The following is a 21,936-nucleotide window of genomic DNA, read 5'->3' as shown; positions in this document are numbered from 1 at the left end:
TGTCATGCAGAGGGTCAAAGTTGACCCTCATAGAGCATTATGGGGCGAATCGAACTTCCGGGAAAGTTCGCCTTCGCCTGCAAAGGCGAACCACCCGAAGTTCGCCTGGAACCGTTCGCCGGCGAACCGTTAGGCCCACCTCTATTGTTCAGCTCATAACAAAATAGGTTGCTTGTGCTCTATTAAAGAGGAACTGTAACGGCAAAACATCCCCTGGGGGGTACTCACCTCGGGTGGGGGAAGCCTCCGGATCCTAAGCCTCCGGATCCTAATGAGGCTTCCCACGCCATCCTGCGTCCCTCGAGGGTCTCGCTGCAGCCCTCCGTGCAGCGGTGATGTAATATTTACCTTCCTGGCTCCTGCGCAGGCGCTCTGACGGCTGTCGGCTCCGAAGTAGGCGGAAATACCCGATCGCCGTTGGGTCCGCTCTACTGCGCAGGTGCAAGTCTCCGGCGCCTGCGCAGTAGAGCGGGCCCGACGGAGATCGGGTATTTCCGTCTATTACCGAGCCGAATGCAGCCACAGCGCCCCCGCTGGAGCCAGCAAAGGTAAATATTGAAATTACAGTCAGGCCTGTCGCCGGCTGTTCAGAGGGCTGCAGCGAGACCCCCGTGGGACACAGGACGGCATGGGAAGCCTCATTAGGATCCGGAGGCTTCCCCCACCCGAGGTGAGTACCCCTCAGGGGATCTTTTTAAAGTTACAGTCTCTTTAAGCAATCCCACCCTCCATGCCCCTGTAACTTCATTTTTTTCCCATAGACTTTCATTGGAAAATTTTAAACTTTTGCCACTCGTGCAGATTTGAAGTCACACTCACCAAGCTTGGGTCACTTAGTCATGGGGTGAAGCTGAAAAATTCTGTCACAATATGGGGACCCAAGAAGTTGGCATTGCCACAAACAACCAGATCAGATTTTCCCTATTGACTTGGGAATGAGAAAATGTAAATAGCTGTAATGTTCACAGTATTAAAGCCAGAGACCAGAGTCCCCTAACTTGGCACTGTGGATCACTGAGTGACTGCAGTTTATTAAAAAAAAAAAGAAGAAGAAGTGGGTGGAGTCTGAAATAGCCAGTCAAATTTCAGCCATGTGTTTAAATAGGAAAATGTAAAACTGCTAGCACTCATAGAAGGTTAATGGCAGGGCCCTTAAACTTGGCACAGTTGGTCAATGGGAGACTTGGATTAAAATTCAGAAAAGTGGGCAGAGCCAAAACCAACCAATCAGATTTCTTTGATTGATTTTAATGGGAACAATTAAAAAGGCTGCCATTCTCACAATATTGATGCCATGGACCTCGAATATCGCAAATGCGGTCACTGGGTGTTTCCACTTGACATTTAGAAAAAAAAAGTGGGTGGAGCCACCAACAACCAATCAAATTTCATTCATTAATTTTCAAAAAAAATTAAAATAAATAAAATGCTGTCATTTTTACGCGTTCAGGCAGGGAACACATTTGTCTTTCAGTTTTCAGTTTGTACGTTTCTGCACACCAAGTGTGTTTCTATGCAGAAAAACACATGCGTGTTTCACAGCAGCTAATGTACTTGATACGGAAAACTGACTTCAATGAGAAAATGTAAATAGCTGTAATTCTCACAGTATTAAAGCCAGAGACCAGAGTCCCCTAACTTGGCACCGTGGATCACTGAGTGACTGCGTGAATCATCACGCAGAATGTCAGTTTTTTTTCTGCGCACGAAAAACGCATTAAGTGTGAACTAGCCCATTGAGTAACATGAGTTCTCAGGTTTTCTGCAAAGAAAACGCGTATGAAAACAGTCAAGTGTGTTCCCTACCTCATGTCAGCATTCACAAACTTTGGAGTGTTAGGGCTCTTTCACACTAAGACGTTGTGTTTGATGCGACGATAAGGTCGCATAACGTGCCCCTAATGCAACACATGTTAGTTTTGAAGTTGGACGTTATATTGAACTGCGTTATGTGTCTCTTGATGCATAATTTTCGTCGTGTACTGATAGAACGAAAACGGCGCATGCGTCACATTTTAAAAAAAAATCAAAAACATTACTGAGCATGTGCAAACAGTCCAACGTAGCTAATAACGCAGACAACGCTCTGCATGCAGCACTTTCTAAATATTGCTACACGTTACACACAACGCAATGTGAGCACTGTGAATGTCACACATACTTTGTGCTGCTGTGCGTTAGTCTGCGTTATTACTTTCAATAAAGTGCAACTTTAATGTCGCACTGTGAAAGCAGCCTAAGTCTCTAGGTGACTGCAGTTCACAATAAGGGGAGGGGCAGGGAAACAACAGCCAATCAGATTTTAGCCATTGACCTTAATGAAAATAAAGATTAACTGCTGCTATTATCACAGTTTAAATGGCATGTGTCCCAAACTTGGCTCAATTACTCACTGGGTGACTGTGGTCAAAGTTTAGGAAAAGTGGGTGGAGCCAAAAACAGTCAATCAGATTTAACCTATTGACTTGTAAAAAATGTAAAACTTTCAAATACTTTTGTTCTCACAGTTTTAAAGCCAGAGGCCCCAAACTTGGCACAGACCATGAATGGTTGACTGGGGTTAAACTTCATAAAACTGGATGGAGCTTAAGACAGCCAATCAAATTTTACCCAATGCTATTCAATGGGAATATTTAACCACTTCAGTCTATCTGGATGAATATATCCATCCAGATAGCCTGCCCTGCTGCCGCTGCGCTGGGTGCGCGATTGCACGCTCCCGCCGCATTGTTTCCATTCATTGATCTAAACCCCCGGCACAAAAAACGAGCTTCTTATCAGAGGCCTCGGTCTTACTGATAAAAAAAATAGTTTCCCGTCCTCTATATGCTTTCTGGAAGCGAACAGGGCATAAAAAAAATCACTGTTGCCATCTTGTGGCCAAATAGTAAAACTACATCTACATATATTTTTCAATAAAATAAACCCACATTATTACATTTAAAATAACTGTTTACCTCCCACACCAAAAATTACCCAAATAAAATTTTTAATGGAAAAAAACATAAATAGTTACCTAGGGGTCTGAACTTTTTAAATATACATGTGAAGATGGTATATTGTGAACATTTTTCAAATTATAAGCTTGTAAATAGTGATGGACGCAAAACTGAAAAAATGCACCTTTATTTCCAAATAAAATATTGGCGCCATACATTGTGATAGGGACATAATTTAAATGGTGTAATAACCGGGACAAATGGGCAAATAAAATACATAGGTTTTAGTTATGGTAGCATGTATTATTTTAAAGCTATAATGGCTGAAAGCTGAGAAATAATGATTTTTTTCCCATTTATTTCTTAATCTTCCTGTTAAAATGGATTTAGAATAAAATAATTCTTAGCAGAATGTACCACCCAAAGAAAGCCTAAATGGTGGCAGAAAAAACAAGATATAGATCATTTCAGTGTGATAAGTAGTGGTAAAATTACTGGCGAATGAATGGGAGGTGAAAGCTGCTCGGATGCATAAGGTGAAACAACACTGTAGGCTGAAGTAATTAAATTGCTGTCATTCTTACACTGTTAATGTCCGAGTGCTCAAGCTTGGTACATTTGGCCACTGGGTGACTAGGATGCAAATTTTAAAAAGTGAGTGGAGCCAAAATAGCCAATCAGGTTGTTTTGATTGATTTCAATGGTAACATTTTATTTGCTTTAAATTTCACAGTTTTAACCACTTCAGGACCACAGGCTTTACCCCCACAAAAATGGCCACTGCAGCTTTAAGGGCTCGCTTTAAGGGCCACACAACTCAGCACACAAGTGATCCCCCCCATTCCCCCCCCCCTCCCCCATTCTCCCCACCAACAGAGCTCTCTGTTGCTGGGGTTTGATCGCTCCTCCAATGTTTGTTTTTTTACATAAAAATTTATGTTAATATTTTATTAATAAATTTGTGTATTTTTTTGTTATTTTTACCCCGCTCCCTCTCTCCCTCCCCCCCGCCAGTCAATCAGTGTGATCAGCTGCCATAGGCTTCAGCCTATGATAGCCAATCACTCCCCAGCCTATGGAGGGGACAACCGTGTCACACGGCTGTCCCCAGTACAGCGCTGCTTTAGATCGAAGCGCTGTACAAGGTAATTAGATTGTGGTTTCGCCTGCTAACAGTGTCCAAGTGGCGATCGCTGCTGGGAGACTGAAGGCGGAGTTAAACAGTTAAACCAGTTGCCCCCGACTTTGTGTACTCTCTATGCACAAGGGGCAATTGGGCATGACACCTCTAGCATTTTCAAGCCAACATCATGTGGTTTCTTAAGAAACAACACCAGCTAGTTGTTCTTGTTATTATAGTATGTGTATTAGTGGGCAATATCTATTGATTTTAGCAAGCTATGTTTGGCCACACACATTGCTTATATAGCTTATTGGCTGACTAATGGCAATACAGTTATTATTATTTAGGCTTTTTTTTTTTAAAGTAACTCTCTAGCCTTATTGACCTCTTGTCTTCCATGCAGGATAATAGCAACCAGGCTGGCGCAGCCCACAAACATAGGGCTCCCATGCAAATACCAGCCCATCTGGTTCTTAACATTTAGGATATCTTGTAAGAGCAGAAGTGGAAAATCCCAGACTCCTTACAAAGCACCCTTGTACAGTTGTTACATACACAGGGCTCAGGTCAACCTCCTGGTGGAGCTAATAATAACCTACTTCCCAAATTTCTACCCCCTCCTAGATAAATATATGCAGGGACAAAACAAACAAACACTGAGAAAATCATAGACACTCGGCTCACATGTGTATCATTTGTTTAGTGGGTGCCATAAGCTAGGGCAGATACCAATACTATGACTTACATTCAAAGTACTGAAGCTGGTGGGGCACGTGGTAAGTCTATGATTCCCTCAGTGCCTGTGAAAGCAGAGGAGCAGCGATGGTCAGCCGGCTATGTGGAAGATGGCTGCAGCTCAGCCGACTTGGAACTCCCGACAGGCGTATCAGTATCTAGAGCCAGGCATGCCCATGCCCCCCAGGACAGGAGCAGGGGGAACTCATACACGGGGCCAAACAGCACATTCATCCAGCACAGGTTAATGGGGGACAGTACACCGGAGGCAACAGGAAGATGGGGGACAGCACACTGATTGGGAAAGGGGGGTGGAGGACAGGGTGATAACTGACACAGGATGACAAAGGACAGAAGATGCACAATAACAAGGGAGGAAGATACAGGGGGAGAGAGGATGCAGATTGACGCAGGATACAGGGGGATAGAGGACAAAGGGGGATAGAGAACACAGGAGGAAATGGGGACACAAGAGTTACAAGGAAGTCGAAAGGGGGACAATACTTGAGGGGAGAAGGTCCATAAGATGCTCCTGGACCATGGACACACCAGGTTTAGTATAATTTTTTTCCTTGGTTGTTGTCCTCTAAACCTAGGTTTTATAGTCCAAAAATATGGTCTTTGGCTTCACCCTCAGTGGTTATGTTTCCCACAGAGGAGCACTTCATTTTGAGAGACACCTGGTTCAGCTGAAATGGAAACACCGATATGCCTTCTTTCTATTTTGTTTGTGTGTGTTTTTGCCTCTTTTTGAATACATTTTTTGAATTATGCAGCATTTCAACTTACATTTGACATGAAGTCACACATTATTACATATTGGTTATGTAGATTGCATGAGAGTTGCAGTGGTATGTGTGGAGCGCTTTTGTTATAGGATTTTGTTTTTATAACTTAATTGCTATCTTACTCTGTGTTTTCTTTAATTATGATTTAAATAAGAGACCTTTTTTTACCTCAGTGAGAGCGACCAATTTAGTGACATTATTCCACTTTTTTATATTGGGATTGCTCCTGCAAATTGTTGCAGTTTGTGGAAGTTCACATTAGATTGATGTCACATTTATTTATATTTTTTTAATACAATTGTGTAATCCTGGTGGGTTGCAAAGTCTTTATTGGAGTGTCTTCTGAGGACCCACCCATGCTGTCGTGGGCAGGGCTGGTTCTAGACTTTTTGCTGCCGAATGCAAACTTGTGAGGATGCGACCCCCTTCCTGATTTGGAATGATCACACAGCACAGCATTTACTCTGCTTCATTTAATGTTCTCAGTCAGCAAGGGAGCAGGCGCATATGCAACAACTTGAGACATAACATGCTGCAGCCATGGGCATATCATCACCCCTGTGACCCCTGCCACTGCAGGGGGGTCCTGGGGCTTTTGGGGTCCCTCTTCCTCAATCTCCCCAACCCCAAATGCAGCCAATTAGCAAAAAAAAATCCCGTTTGCTCACAAAAACCATCCCTGCCACCTCCTCCCTCCATGCAGAGTAGCAAGTAGTGGGGGCATCTGTAATTTTTTCACGTTTCTAGACGCTGCTTCACAGCAGAACACTCCCTGCTGCCAATCATGTGACCGTCATGAGATTTGCACACCAAGGGAGCCCCATACTATCATATTTGCAGGGGGGCTCTATTAAGTCTAGTTACGCCCCTGGCTGCAGCTCAAAACAATAACAGGCTGGCTGGCTGGGAGTCTTGGACAAGCAAACTGCTCCCCCTCAGCCAGTCAACAGTCCTCCATTCCTCCTCAGTCAGGACAGCAGTGCCTCCTCGTCCCTTCTGCTGTACAAGTAAAATGAAACACTGCTGCTCTCCTGCCTCTCCCCTCCTCACTCACTGTCAGACTCCTCACACAGCACAACAAGCTGCTTTTCCTCAAGGATGACCTCTTCACCTCGCTAGCTCTCCTCTCGCTTCTCCTCCTACTCCGACTGCATGTTGTAAGTGTAAACACACAGTACAAACATGCTGCCCTGTAATCTCTGTGCCTGATGCAAGTGTTTCACCTTGCCTCATGAGCAGGGCCGGATTTAGGCCAAGGCCACCTAGGCCATGGCGTAGGGCACCACAGGGGCAAGGGCACCAAAGCAGCAGGTTAAACTGGTGCAGCATTTGCAAGCTTGCAAATGCTGCAATGCAGGGAGATCAGGCAAGTGCCTGACCACGGTACTCAGCTGGTAGCCGTCTATGCAGCAGCCACCTTTCTCTCTGTGCACGTTTGCATTGTGGCTGGCGGCTATGGACTTGGGCAGCATTGGAGACGGAAAGGAAGAGGTAGCTTGGACACAGATGGCTGCTGCAGTGTGAAGGCGAGCTGGCTACCTATATCTTGTAACGATTGTGGAATTCTCTCCGTGATCAGCGCACAAGACGTGCGCTGACACTGCGGAAATCCTCCACAAGCGTATAATTTGCGTGAACCCAGCAAAAGGTGCAATGCACCTGTAGAGGGAAATTCCTGTCGACAGGGGGAGCTGTGGAGTGCAGAGGAACAGCTCCTCTGCCCTGCCACACACGCCAGACAGTAATTGCACGAAGGGAAGAAACGCAGGGCAAGATAGCCCTGAAAGAGAGAGATCAAAGCGACTGAGGGTATGCGTGTTCACCAAACTAGTCGCCACCCTGCGACGATGAACACACAACCATGAAGACAAAGTGAGAAGGCAATCGCCAGAGATGGCGATTGCTAACAGAGACACAAGACCGAATAAGCACAGATGTGGAATGTATGTATGTCCACCAATCTAGCCGCCAACCTGCGACGGTGGACACACAACAGAAGAAACCAAGTGAGAACGCAATCGCAAGAGAAGCGATTGCGGAAGAGAATGAGCACAGGGACAGATTGTATGTGTGTGCACCAAACTAGTCGCCAACCCGCGACGGTGCATACACAACAGCAGATATGAAGTAGGAATGCAATCGCGAGAGAGGCGATTGCCAGAGGTGACACAAGGCTACAGCAAGGTAGAGCACGAGAGTAGCAAAGGCACAGCAAAACATACAATGAGAAGATAAGGAAAATAACAAACGCTAGCTAAACGCGAACACCGCACTCATTCGCAACAGTGCACGCGTTTATGTGCGGTCTCCGCGTGATAAGCACAACAGAGACAAGCACGCCTAACTAACCACCAACAGACAAACATGAAACAGAGGACGCGAGCGCTTGCTTAACGGTTACCTCACCGAGCCTCCAGCAAGCGTTCGTAGCAGACAAGACAGATACACGAAAACAGGAATAAAAGAGAGCGATAGGATCCACAGCACTAGCACAAGAGGCTAGTGCGATCCAAGTATAGAAAGAGAGATGGAGATCAGACGGATCCACAGCACTAGTGCAAGGCGAGTGCGATCCTGGCAAGACAGATCAGATGAGATAGCTGGTAGCAACTGCTGCTCCAGCTATACTCCAAGAACAAAGATCAGAACGACTTCCTGTCGACCACTGCTGGGACAGGACAATCGCAACAGACAAACACAACAGATATGCAATCCTAACTGCACTAGGGAATCTGCCTAATGCAGTTCCAGGAATTATTCTAAACTAATCTTCAAACAAAGAGCAAGGCGGACACTTGGAGTGTTTCACAGGAACTAACCCTTATGACCAGCCACTTACTGTGGGAAACATAGCTCTTTATAGAGCAAGCCCACAAAGGATGTGGCTAGGCAATCTGCATGACAAACGTGTGCAAATTCCTCAGCAGCAAGCTGCACAACTGACAAAAGGTCTCTCTTCCAGAGACCTGCAGAATGCAGACCTGAACAGTGGTCAAAAGGCTGCCTTCCTGCCCATCCTCACATATCTATACTGAAAGGGAGGGATTAAGGGAGTCATCTGGCTACCTATACTGGAGTGAAAGGGGGGAGGAGTCATCTGGCTAAGTATACTAGAGGAAAGGGGAGGAGTCATCAGGCTACCTATAATAGAGGTAAGGAGGGAGGGGTAATCTCGCTACCTATACTGGAGGGAAGGGGTAATCTCGCTACCTATACTGAAGGGGGGCGGCTAGTGACAGTGGCCTAGGGCGGTAAAGAGTACAAATCCGGCCCTGCTCATGAGAAGCTTGGCTCTGGTTGTGGATCCCTGTGGATAACCATCCTTATTGCTGCTTTAGCCAGTGTGTTCTCTCCTGTGTATATAAGGCTCTGCTCGGCCAACAGTCATTTTATTAACTTTTAGTCCATTTTTTATTCAAGTTTTCACAGCAAAATTCAAAACAGTTTTTCAGTTGCAGGCATTTCAATGTACCGTAATTAACTAAAATAATGATTGTAACACTTGAAACACTTGTATTTACTATATTTATAGTATTGTAGGTAAGTGTTTTGAAAAATCTAGATTTCTCAAGATATCATCAATACGAAAATGTTAAGGTGGTCATACATCTGTTGATTTTGTGGCCGATCGGCCATGCGATTTGATTATTATCGAATTGGAAAATTGGTGCCACAAAAGCATGCCCGAATAACGAGTCAACCTGTTTCGGCTCAAAAATGCTGGTAAATCCTGTGTGATATGCTGGTGTGCTATCGTGATAACTAGCAAAGGTGATAGGACCCTTGGCCACTGTCCCTCCAAATGTTAATACAACACCGCCCCCCCCCCCCCCCCCCCTGGTGTGCGCGCATGTATATATTTACCTGTCCGCTGCCCCAAGTGTCAACTCTGTACATCTGCATTCACATCCCATGTGTGATGTCAAAAAGCAGCCAGGCTGCATCACAAAGCCGCTTCACTAAAGGTTTCAAGCTGAAATCAATCGGGATTCGGCCTATGGCGTATGGGTAGCCAACAGATCTCTCTCTGATTAGATTCAATGCTTTCACCTTATTCTTTTTTTGCATTAAAGAGACTCTGTAACAAAATGTTCAGCCTTATTTCTTCTATCCTTTAAGTTCCTATACCTGTTCTAATGTGGTCTGTCTTACTGCAGCCTTTCCTAGTTGCACAGTGGCTGTATTATCTCTGTTATATAATCTAATCTTCTTTCCTCTGACGGCTTTGTCGGGCTCAGGCACTCAGGTAGAATGTGCTGCTCTGTTTGTGATAGGATAGAAGCTATACACACCCTCTCCACACCCCCTGCAGGCTCTGTGTGAGTCACAGACTGAACTCCTCTCAGCCTATCACATGCCATGTCTTTTGTTTGTAAACACTGCCTAAAACTGGCAATTACAAGCCAGGATTGCAGCAGGGAGAAGCAGAAATAGCACAAAGGGGCCCAGGAGAACATAATGAATAGAATGGTATGCTTTTTATTGTAAGAATTTTAGAGTACAGATTCTCTTTAAGAGTGAAAAATGCAGTCGCTCTGAAACCAAGCAGCACCTTGCTTGTATAGGGCTGCAGGAGAGGCCTCTTAGCCAATTGGCAGTCATATATTGTGCAATTGTTTCTGCAGCACAAATACACTGGAGCTAATAAACTGAATTTAAAGCTAAGTACTCATGGGCAGATCACGGCTAGATGGATCCGGGATCTCCACCAACGAACAATCGTTCCCCGATATAGAAAGTATCTCCACTATTAGTACTAAGAAAAAAATCATTGCAGTGCATCATTTGCAAGTCCTAAAATTATCTAAAACCAACTTCAGGGGTAAAAGAAAACACAACATATGCCAATGCGTACATATTATCGTGCCACCCACCAGTGAGCTGCACAGGGTTGCTCGTAAACTACGCCAGCGCGAAACTACGCATCGTAGTACGCAACTACGCATCGTAGTTCGTAGGCGAAGTTTAAGAACTACACTTACGCATTTCCGCGTAGTCGTGGTCCCGCTATGCGTAGCTTCGCCCGCTACGCGTAGTTGACGTATGTATTGCGAAGTCAACTACGCGTGCGGTAACTGCATTGATATGGGTCATTGCGCATGCGCAGAAATTTTATTGCCCTTTGTACGCATACAATTTTGCATTGGATGTCGGAATGTATGCCTAAATTAGTTTGTGTATTCGCATAGTTAGCAGATTATTGCGGAAATTTTTCCGCATAAGGGCATAAGCGGTCGCATCAACTACGCTACGCAATACGTGAAGCTTGCGTATTTTAATGCGTAGTCTACGGTATGCTAACGTAGCGAAGTGGCTGATTTCGGAGCCGTAGATTGCAAAGCGTATTTGCGTAAAAATACGCGTAGTTTCAGCGTAGCGAAGTTGGCTGCCTACGACCATCCCTGGAGCTGCAGCCTTAGGCTAGTATGCCCTTTCTCACACTGCAGCCTTCTTGCAGTTTGAGAAAGGGCATACTAGCCAAAAACAGTGTCTGTCACTGCTGCTTTGCTTCTTATGCACAAAAGAGCTATAATACATTTTGGTGGTGCCGACCATCTTTGACTCATTGATCTTTTTACCCCTGGAGACACTGTGGTAGGGGTCTTGGCACACAGTCCTCTTCATTGGGTGCTCCTTCACTTGTCATTTGAAAAAATAAAGCCGGAATTGACAGGCTATGTATGGAAAACTAAGTATGCCCCATGATTCCACTTTAGCAGCAATAACTTCACTCACACCATTGTGGTGGAATTTTGGCACTCTTTTTTAAAAAATTGCTTCAGTTCATTGAGGTGTATGGGCATGCATTTATACACTGCTCACTTAATGTCCCACCACAGCATTTTGATTGGGTTGAGGTCTAGACTTTGTGCCATTACAAAGCATTACAGAGCATTGATTCTGTTCATTTTCAGGTATTTTTTTGTAGTTTTGCTGGTGTGCTCATGATCATTGACTTGTATGTCTCGGTTTCTGCAAGCATTAGCTGTCACACAGAAGGCTGTTTCATTATACAACACTTTATAGAGGATAAAAGGACACCGAGAGCCTGATATAGTGTAGTATGTACTGGAAATGGTGGATGTTAAAGGCAAGTATAGTTTATACTCACAAGTCTGGGTTACCGTCCAGGTAACTAACCACTCTGTAGGCAGGTGGGGAGTATTAGACCTGTTCCCACTCAGGATTAAGAAGTCGCTATCTTTAGGTCAGAAAAAGAAACCAAGTCCCCTCCACCAGGGGTGGACACAATTGTTATACAGTTGTACAGAGGCGCCAGAAGTAAAAAAAAAACAAGAAGGTGACATTTTTCTTAAAAGAGAACACTGGGGGGAGGGGGGGGGTTAGTGGTGGACTCATCTCCCCAAGGTAGACACAAAAAAGGGGTGTTGCTTAATTCAACAAATAAACAATTTATTTACATACTCAGGGTAGATGCATCACATTTCGTGGGCACATTCAACCTCATCAGGCAATAAAAGGGAGTACAAACAACTCATGCATTGTCAAAAAAAAGCTTAGCGCCTCTGACTTTATAGAGGAGTTCATGTGCAAATAAACAAGTGCAGAACACCCAAATACTGTGGCTGTCAAACAAGCCGGAGGGCTCGTTCCCACTATCGCGAATCCGCATGCGTCCAATGCATGCGGATTCGCACATGTAATGCAAGTGGATGGGCCTGTTTCCACTGTAGCGTTGTTGAGGTGCGTTTTTTCAGCGGTAAAAAAACGCACAAAAGAGCCAACGAATTCGCCTGCGAGTGGAATGCATGCGAATCGCCGCTAATGTATTTAATAGTAAAAACGCATGCGTTTGTTACATGCGTTTTTACCCGCGATTTCGCACCTTTTTCAATGTTATTTTGCCCTGGCAGTGTCATGGTTAATTTCGCATGGCACCCTGCCATGCGAAATCGCACGCGAAATCGCGGGTAAAAACGCATGCGGAAACGCATCCGCATGCGTTTTTACAAGCGTCGGAATGCCGGCGAAATCGCGTCGCAACAGTGGAAACAAGCCCGTAATGATCTGCACTGCAATACCATGCTTGATAGTTGCTATGAGGTGTTTGAGCCATTATGCAGTGTTTGATTCTTGCCAAACATCACATGACATTATGGCCAGCTGACCATAATGCAAATTTAAGCTGTGCAGTCATGTTCTTTTTAAGAAAGGAGGTTTCTCCTAGTAACTCTTCTTAATTGCTTTTAAACTTTAGCCTATAAAAAGAGAGTTATTGAGCTCTGCAAAATATGTGAACATTGTTTGCTCTTAGAATGAATTTTCTGGGAATTCCACTCTTGGAAAGATTAAAAGCTGTCTTGAATGTTTCCACTTGTGAATAATATTTCACCACAGAAATATGCACTTCATATTGGTTGGAAAAGTTCCTATAACCATTCCCAGATTTATGGTCAGCAAGAGTTGATTATCTAAGACATTTGCTAACGTCTTTTCTCTTTGACATTGTGTTAATACACACTTGATTGCTCCAGTACAGCAGATTGCCAGAGCACCTGCTTTAGGCCTCTGTTCCAGGGACTGTTGATAGGCAGTGAAATGCCTCTCAAACTCTCACAACTGCCTGCTGCTGTCGGGTAACTGCTCACTCTTGCCTGATAACTGCTCACTGCAGCCTGGCAACTGCTTGCTGAGCACGCAGTTCAACAGTTCATGGAAAAGAGGCCTTAAAATAGGTCACATTGTTCATTATCACTTAATCAAGTGCATTTGGTTTAGCAACACTTGGCTTCTGCTTTCACTCTTAGGCCTCTTTTCCATGGGCAGTTGATAGGCAATGAAATACCTCTCAAACTCTCACAACTGCTCACTGCTGCCTGGTAACTGATCACTGCTACCTGATAACTGCTTGCTAAGCACACAGTTCAACTGCCCATGGAAATGAGCCCTTAATTCCCATGGAAGCAATAAAGGAGTTTATGTTTTCTGCTTTTGCATTTTGACATGATCTTTGTTAAATGCTCATCCTAAATGTAAGACCTGTTATGGGACAGGTGATTTTTTTATTATGTCCTGATACCCAAAACCTTATAATTGAAAGAGTTTATACTTTCTTTTTCTTATGACTGTAAATGTGTAATAACAATAACAAAAATAATAATAATAATAATGTGTTACCTGGAGTTAAGCCACATCTTCATTCACAGAATTACAGTTCATACCACCATAGTTTTTTCAAGGCTTCCTTCATGTCTTTATTCCTTAAGCTGTATATGACCGGATTTAGCATGGGGGTGATCACTGTGTAAAAAGTAGCTACCGCTTTATCTAATGGAGAGTCTGAGTTGGGACGCATGTAAGTGAATATACAAGGGGCATAAAATAATGACACTACCATTAGGTGGGAAACACAAGTTGAGAAAGCCTTTTTCCTTCCTGCCACCGTCTTGATTTTGAGTACAGCTATGACAATGTGCACATATGAAGTTAAAGTCAGAAGGAAGCAGCTCAGGGAGATGGCTGCAATATTAACCAGTATCATAGTTTTGTTGATGGAGGTATCGGCACACACAAGTTTCAGCACCGGGATTATGTCACAAAAAAAGTGGTCAATCTCATTAGAGTGACAAAATGGAAGATAAAAGGTTAACACTGTGTGCGTGATGGAGTGCAGAGACCCAGCCAGCCAAGATCCAAAAGCTAAGCACATGCAAACTCGCCAGCTGACCAGGCTATTATAGTGTAATGGCCGACATATAGCCATATAGCGATCATAGGCCATCACTGTGTATAGGAAACACTCTGCACTTGCCAAGAAATGGAAGAAGTATAGTTGGGCAGCACAGCCACTGAAGGAAATCGTTTTCACGTATATTATGTTCCTCAATAGTCTGGGTAAAGTGACAGAGGACAGGCAGATGTCCAGGAGGGACAGGTTTATAAGAAAAAAATACATTGGAGTGTGAAGAGATGACGTTCTTCTAACCGTGAAAATAAGGAGAGCATTTCCAAGCAAAGTGCAAATATACACAACAGTAAGAAAAATAAAAAGAGGGATTCGTAACTCATCGACACACAGGAGTCCTTTAAGAATGAATTCTGTCACAAGTGTTGAGTTCTTTCCATCCATCTGTTCCTAGTATCCCAATATCAAATGATATAGAGGAAACAGCACAATGTATATTAGCTGTTACTTATATGATCTATTGTTTTACTCCCTCTAATAAAATAAAACATGGTGTGGTGGAAATACCCACAATACATCTGATAATAGCTAGTGCCAATGCCAACACTGCTATAGAAAATATGTCTCTGTTAGAGCAAAAAGCTCTACTTACAATCCAATTTCTGTATAACACTGCTTATTTAGGGTTGCACAAGCCCTTAGATGACTTTCATATCAGGATTTTACACCCTACGCTTACTGTCACTTTAATAAATACTACCCCTCTTACTGATTACTCTTCTAATTCCAATTTCACGTTCACCAACTTATATGACACTAACATTACATATGCTCTCCCATATGTGTTTATTTTAACGGGGACAGGCCAAATACAGTGGAGCCTTGGTTTGCGAGCATAATTAGTTTCCAGAAACCTGCTTGTAATCCAAAGCACTTTTATGTCAAAGCAAATTTCCCCATAAGAATTAATGGAAACCCACATTTTTGTTCCACAATCCAAAAACAGTTATAGTAAAATAGTATAAAATAAAATACAGTGGAGCCTTGGTTTGTGAGCATAATTTATTTCCAGAAACCTGCTTGTAATCCAAAGCACTCTTATATCAAAGCAAATTTGAATTAATGGAAACCCAGGTTTTTGTTCCACAATCCAAAAACAGTTATAGTAAAATAGTATAAAATAAAAATGTAAACAAGACTATAACTATCAGAATCATTGCCATCTGTTGGCTCACCCAACATTTTTTTTATTAAGGTTTTCCAAGTATACCAGCAGTTACATATGCATGAAGTATCTACTTTTTTCACATAACATGGAAGCAGGTGAAAAAGAATTTGTGGACAAAGAAAGCAGTTTTTACCATTCAGAGATACAAAGAATATTTTCAACACCCAACCTTTTTATGTGTAACTTTAACAAGAAACATAACCGATGACAGTTCCTTTTGAGTATCTCATGGAAATGTGACTTTGCACAGTCTCTACACTCACATTAAAGAGGAAATTAAACTTAGCCTTAGCAAACATACTGTCATTAAGTTACATTAGTTATGTTAATTAAAATACATAGGTAATATCATCTCTTACCCACCCTGTTTTAAAAGAACAAGCAAATGTTTGTGATTTCATGGGGGCAGGCGGGCAGCCATCTTTTTGGTTGAAAGGAGGTGACAGGGAGCATGAGACACAGCTGCAACTGTCCTGTGTCCTGATCACCCCTCCCAGCTGTGCACACTGGGCTTCAAATCTCAAATTCAAAATGTAAAAAAACAAATTTGCGGCAAAACAGCAGAAGGAGAACAACAACATCAGAAAGCCCATCATGCTTTGCACAGCAGTAGGGGAAAAATGCCCGGGCAGATTTCTTTGATGGGGTAGAGCTTAGCTTTTGTGCAGATAAAAATGAGGCTTGGGTAAGAAAACCAAAGTTCTGATGCTGTTAAAGTAACACCAAGCCTTTTTAGTGCTGCGGAGTAGATTTTTAGTCTGGAGGTTCACTTTAAGCACAATTAAGTACAATCCTGCAGCACCAATGGAAGAAGAACTATGGGCTGAGTTGTGATGATTTGAGGCTCAGCGGCATCCCCCCGCCCGCTTCGATCGAGAACGGGATTTCCTGGAGGGCTTCCCCCGTCGCCATGGCGACGGGGCGGGATGACGTCACCGACGTCAGCGACGTCGGGACGTCATTGGGATTCCCGAACCACCCCTCGGCGCTGCCTGGCACTGATTGGCCAGGCAGCGCACGGGGTCAGGGGGGGGGGGCGCGCGCCGCATCAGATAGCGGCGATCGGGCGGGGGCCGGCGGCGATCAGAGTGCTGGTGCAGCTAGCAAAGTGCTAGCTGCGTCCAGCAAAAAAAAAATTATGAAAATCGTCCCAGCAGGGCCTGAGCGGCACCCTCCGGCGGCTTACCCCGTGTCCAGCACGGGGTTACCGCTAAGGAGGTTAAAAGGAAATAAACAAATATGTCTCAATATCCTTCTCACCTTGGGTTCCCTTGAAGGGGTAAAAACCAAGTAAAGACAAGTGATTTAAAAGGTCTTACTGAGGGTGAGAGCACAACTGCTAGAACACAACTACTAACTCACCAAGCTTTCAGCAGGCCTCACTATTTTCTGATATGCCACAGGATAGCATTGGAAACTTCACCTATCACCTAGCAACATACAGCTATTAATATCCAGTCCAGGTTTGTTTTATCACCTATGTTCTTAGTGATCTCCAATGGTTTCTCTTCCCTTAAAGAGACACTGAAGCGAAAAAAAAAATATGATATAGTGAATTGGTTGTGTACTATGAATAATTACTAGAAGATTAGCAGCAAAGAAAATATTCTCATACTTTTATTTTCAGGTATATAGTGTTTTTTCTAACATTGCATCATTCTATAATATGTGCATATTACACAACACTCAGCATTCAAAATGAGTCTTTCAGAGCAGTCTGTGAAGTAATGACCTCTCCTCTATCAGAGAAAAAGTAAACAGTTCACTTACAGTTGAGATAATAAAAGTCAGATAACAGCCCTCTTAAGGACTAGTCACTAGACAAACAAAACAGATATGCAATCCTAACTGCACTAGGGAATCTGCCTAGTGCAGTTCCAGGAATTACTCTAAACTAATCTTCAAACAAAGAGCAAGGCTGATACTTGGAGTGTTTCACAGGAACTAATCCTTATGACCAGCCACTTACTGTGGGAAACATAGCTCTTTATAGAGCAAGCCCACAAAGGATGTGGCTAGGCAATCTGCATGACAAAGTGTGCAAATTCCTCAGCAGCAAGCTGCACAACTGACAAAAGGTCTCTATTCCAGAGACCTGCAGAATGCAGACCTGAACAGTGGTCAAAAGGCTGCCTGCCTGCGCAGGCAGCCGCGCGGATCCTCACAGTACCCCCCCCCCCCCTCTAGGGTCAGATTCCAGACGAGTCTCTAAACTGATATTAACAAAAGACTCTAACTGAAGACTCATGTAGGTCGGGGCAGCCCGACAAGGCCCAATTCCAGAGTCAGTCCAGCCGAAACCGACCTCATCGGAAGCAAACGCCACCGAAACATATCCATCAGTACTACCAGTCTCAGTATAACACCCATCAGGACTGTGAACGCCAGAGAAGAAGCCATCGACACCCTCCAGACAATACCCACCACCTTCCAAGGAGCGTCCGAAAATACCAAACCTGCCACAATACCTGTTCAAAGTGTCCCTTACAACACAAAAGCCACTGTTGATCTTATCCAGGGTACCAAGCAAAATTCTCCCGGAATCTCTCAGAGCCTTTTAAACTCCACAGAGATCCCAAGAGGGCAGAACAATCACCAGGCTCACATGGAGAACTATCAAGCCCTCCTAAGGAACCAATGACTATTCTGGATTCAGAATTACGAGGACACCCATCAAGATCAAGACTTTCAGGGACCACTTCTGGGCATGCAAGCAGGCAGGCCATATCAGAGCATGTCTCCACCGAGGAAGCATCTGAGCATGCTGGTAACCGAGGCACACTTGGGCTTTCTGGGTCACAGAGCACATTGGGATACACCAGCACAGGAGAAACCTCAGAACATGTCGGGGAACTGCCAACCTCAGAATCCGGCACGACAGGACCAAAACCAGTACCGGGCAGAGAATCATCATGAGCAGTGGTCTCAAGCACTGGACTCTCAAAAAAAACTCGGACTCAGGCTTAGAAGTCTCAGTGACTGTAATGGTATCTAACAAAAACTCATCATTGACTATGCATAACTGAAGCTCCACCAGAGCTGAAAAAGTAGCCAGCAAGGCAGCAATGCCTACTGAAGTGGGCAACACCTCAGAAGGACTTGGGGGGCAGGAGACATCTCCTACAAGTTCTGCACCCTTTGGGAGGAACTCGGAGGTCTCCAGGACATCAGGCAAGACCTCAGGAACATCATTTTTCAAGTTTTCTATGAAGTATTCTGAACTATCCATGTTACAGGGCGAAACTGGAACTTTATTTTGTGGACAGGGTAGATGTCCCATAATGAATAGAATGGTATGCTTTTTATTGTAAGAATTTTAGAGTACAGATTCTCTTTAAGAGTGAAAAATGCAGTCGCTCTGAAACCAAGCAGCACCTTGCTTGTATAGGGCTGCAGGAGAGGCCTCTTAGCCAATTGGCAGTCATATATTGTGCAATTATTTCTGCAGCACAAATACACTGGAGCTAATAAACTGAATTTAAAGCTAAGTACTCATGGGCAGATCACGGCTAGATGGATCCGGGATCTCCACAATCGTTCCCCGATAAAGAAAGTATCTCCACTATTAGTTCTAAGAATTTTATGTACCAGGGCATACTGAGAAAAAAATCATTGCAGTGCATCATTTGCAAGTCCTAAAATTATCTAAAACCAACTTCAGGGGTAAAAGAAAACACAACATATGCCAATGCGTACATATTATCGTGCCACCCACCAGTGAGCTGCACAGGGTTGCTCGTAAACTACGCCAGCGCGAATCTACGCATCGTAGTACGCAACTACGCATCGTAGTTCGTAGGCGAAGTTTAAGAATTACACTTACGCATTTCCGCGTAGTCGCAGTCCCGCTATGCGTAGCTTCGTCCGCTACGCGTAGTTGACGTATGTATTGCAAAGTCAACTACGCGTGCGGTAACTGCATTGATATGGGTCATTGCGCATGCGCAGAAATTTTATTGCCCTTTGTACGCATACAATTTCGCATTGGATGTTGGAATGTATGCCTAAATTAGTTTGTGTATTCGCATAGTTAGCAGATTATTGCGGAAATTTTTCCGCATAAGGGCATAAGCGGTCACATCAACTACGCTACGCAATACGTGAAGCTTGCATATTTTAATGCGTAGTCTACAGTATGCTAACGTAGCGAAGTGGCTGATTTCGGATCCGTAGATTGCAAGGTGTATTTGCGTAAAAATACGCGTAGTTTCAGCGTAGCGAAGTTGGCTGCCTACGACCATCCCTGGAGCTGCAGCCTTGGGCTAGTATGCCCTTTCTCACACTGCAGCCTTCTTGCAGTTTGAGAAAGGGCATACTAGCCAAAAACAGCGTCTGTCACTGCTTTGCTTCTTATGCACAAAAGAGCTATAATACATTTTGGTGGTGCCGACCATCTTTGACTCATTGATCTTTTTACCCTTGGAGACACTGTGGTAGGGGTCTTGGCACACAGTCCTCTTCATTGGGTGCTCCTTCACTTGTCATTTGAAAAAAATAAAGCCGAAATTGACAGGCTATGTATGGAAAACTAAGTATGCCCCATGATTCCACTTCAGCAGCAATAACTTCACTCACACCATTGTGGTGGAATTTTGGCACTCTTTTTTAAAAAATTGCTTCAGTTCATTGAGGTTTATGGGCATGCATTTATACACTGCTCACTTAATGTCCCACCACAGCATTTGATTAGGTTGAGGTCTAGACTTTGTGCCATTACAAAGCATTACAGAGCATTGATTCTGTTCATTTTCAGGTATTTTTTGTAGTTTTACTGGTGTGCTCATGATCATTGACTTGTATGTCTCGGTTTCTGCAAGCATTAGCTGTCACACAGAAGGCTGTTTCATTATACAACACTTTATAGAGGATAAAAGGACACCGAGAGCCTGATATAGTGTAGTATGTACTGGAAATGGTGGATGTGAAAGGTAAGTATAGTTTATACTCACAAGTCTGGGTTACCGTCCAGGTAACTAACCACTCTGTAGGCAGGTGGGGAGTATTAGACCTGTTTCCACTCAGGATTAAGAAGTCGCTATCTTTAGGTCAGAAAAAGAAACCAAGTCCCCTCCACCAGGGGTGGACACAATTGTTATACAGTTGTACAGAGGCGCCAGAAGTATAAAAAAACAAGAAGATGACATTTTTCTTAAAAGAGAACACTGGGGGGAGGGGGGGGGGGGGGGGTTAGTGGTGGACTCATCTCCCCAAGATAGACACAAAAAAGGGGTGTTGCTTAATTCAACAAATAAACAATTTATTTACATACTCAGGGTAGATGCATCGCATTTCGTGGGCACATTCAACCTCATCAGGCAATAAAAGGGAGTACAAACAACTCATGCGTTGTCAAAAAAAGCTTGGTGCCTCTGACTTTATAGAGGAGTTCATGTGCAAATAAACAAGTGCAGAACACCCAAATACTGTGGCTGTCAAACAAGCCTAAATGATCTCAACTGCAATACCATGCTTGATAGTTGCTATGAGGTGTTTGAGCTATCATGCTGTGTTTGATTCTTGCCAAACATCACATGACATTATGGCCAGCTGACCATAATGCAAATTTAAGCTGTGCAGTCATGTTCTTTTTAAGAAAGGAGGTTTCTCTTGGTAACCCTTCCGAATTGCTTTTAAACTTTAGCTTATAAAAACAGAGTTATTGAGCTCTGCAAAATATGTGAACATTGTTTGCTCTTAGAATGAATTTTCTGGGAATTCCACTCTTGGAAAGATTAAAAGCTGTCTTGAATGTTTCCACTTGTGAATAATATTTCACCACAGAAATATGCACTTCATATTGGTTGGAAAAGTTCCTATAACCATTCCCAGATTGATGGTCAGCAAGAGTTGATTATCTAAGACATTTGCTAACGTCTTTTCTCTTTGACATTGTGTTAATACACACTTGATTGCTCCAGTACAGCAGATTGCCAGAGCACCTGCTTTAGGCCTCTGTTCCAGGGACTGTTGATAGGCAGTGAAATGCCTCTCAAACTCTCACAACTGCCTGCTGCTGTCGGGTAACTGCTCACTCTTGCCTGATAACTGCTCACTGCAGCCTGGCAACTGCTTGCTGAGCACGCAGTTCAACAGTTCATGGAAAAGAGGCCTTAAAATAGGTCACATTGTTCATTATCACTTAATCAAGTGCATTTGGTTTAGCAACACTTGGCTTCTGCTTTCCCTCTTAGGCCTCTTTTCCATGGGCAGTTGATAGGCAATGAAATGCCTCTCAAACTCTCACAACTGCTCACTGCTGCCTGGTAACTGATCACTGCTACCTGATAACTGCTTGCTAAGCACACAGTTCAACTGCCCATGGAAATGAGCCCTTAATTCCCATGGAAGCGATAAAAGAGTTTATGTTTTCTGCTTTTGCATTTTGACATAATCTTTGTTAAATGCTCATCCTAAATGTAAGACCTGTTATGGGACAGGTGATTTTTTTCATTATGTCCTGATACCCAAAACCTTAT

At 43.8% G+C, this 21,936-nt stretch overlaps 1 protein-coding gene and 1 gene segment (V, D, J or C); both read right to left on the bottom strand.

Annotated features, from left to right (window-relative positions):
* The window catches only part of LOC137528857 (T cell receptor delta constant-like), a 348,846-nt gene that overhangs the window by 40,404 nt on the left and 286,506 nt on the right, over positions 1 to 21,936 (bottom strand).
* LOC137561891 (olfactory receptor 10G7-like) lies at positions 13,756 to 14,676 on the bottom strand. Its single transcript, XM_068273242.1, has one exon. It carries the CDS (start codon positions 14,674 to 14,676, stop codon positions 13,756 to 13,758), a length of 921 nt encoding a protein of 306 aa, XP_068129343.1.

This window comes from Hyperolius riggenbachi, chromosome 1 (genome assembly GCF_040937935.1).
Source record: "Hyperolius riggenbachi isolate aHypRig1 chromosome 1, aHypRig1.pri, whole genome shotgun sequence".
Taxonomy (NCBI): Eukaryota; Metazoa; Chordata; class Amphibia; order Anura; family Hyperoliidae; genus Hyperolius; species Hyperolius riggenbachi.
The sequence above is the reverse complement of the archived record's forward strand: the minus strand, read 5'-3'. Positions and strand labels throughout refer to the sequence as shown.

What these genes read in the sequence shown, in the direction of transcription:
- LOC137561891 (XM_068273242.1), bottom strand. Translation starts at nt 14,676, where the DNA reads ATGGATGGAAAGAACTCAACACTTGTGACAGAATTCATTCTTAAAGGA.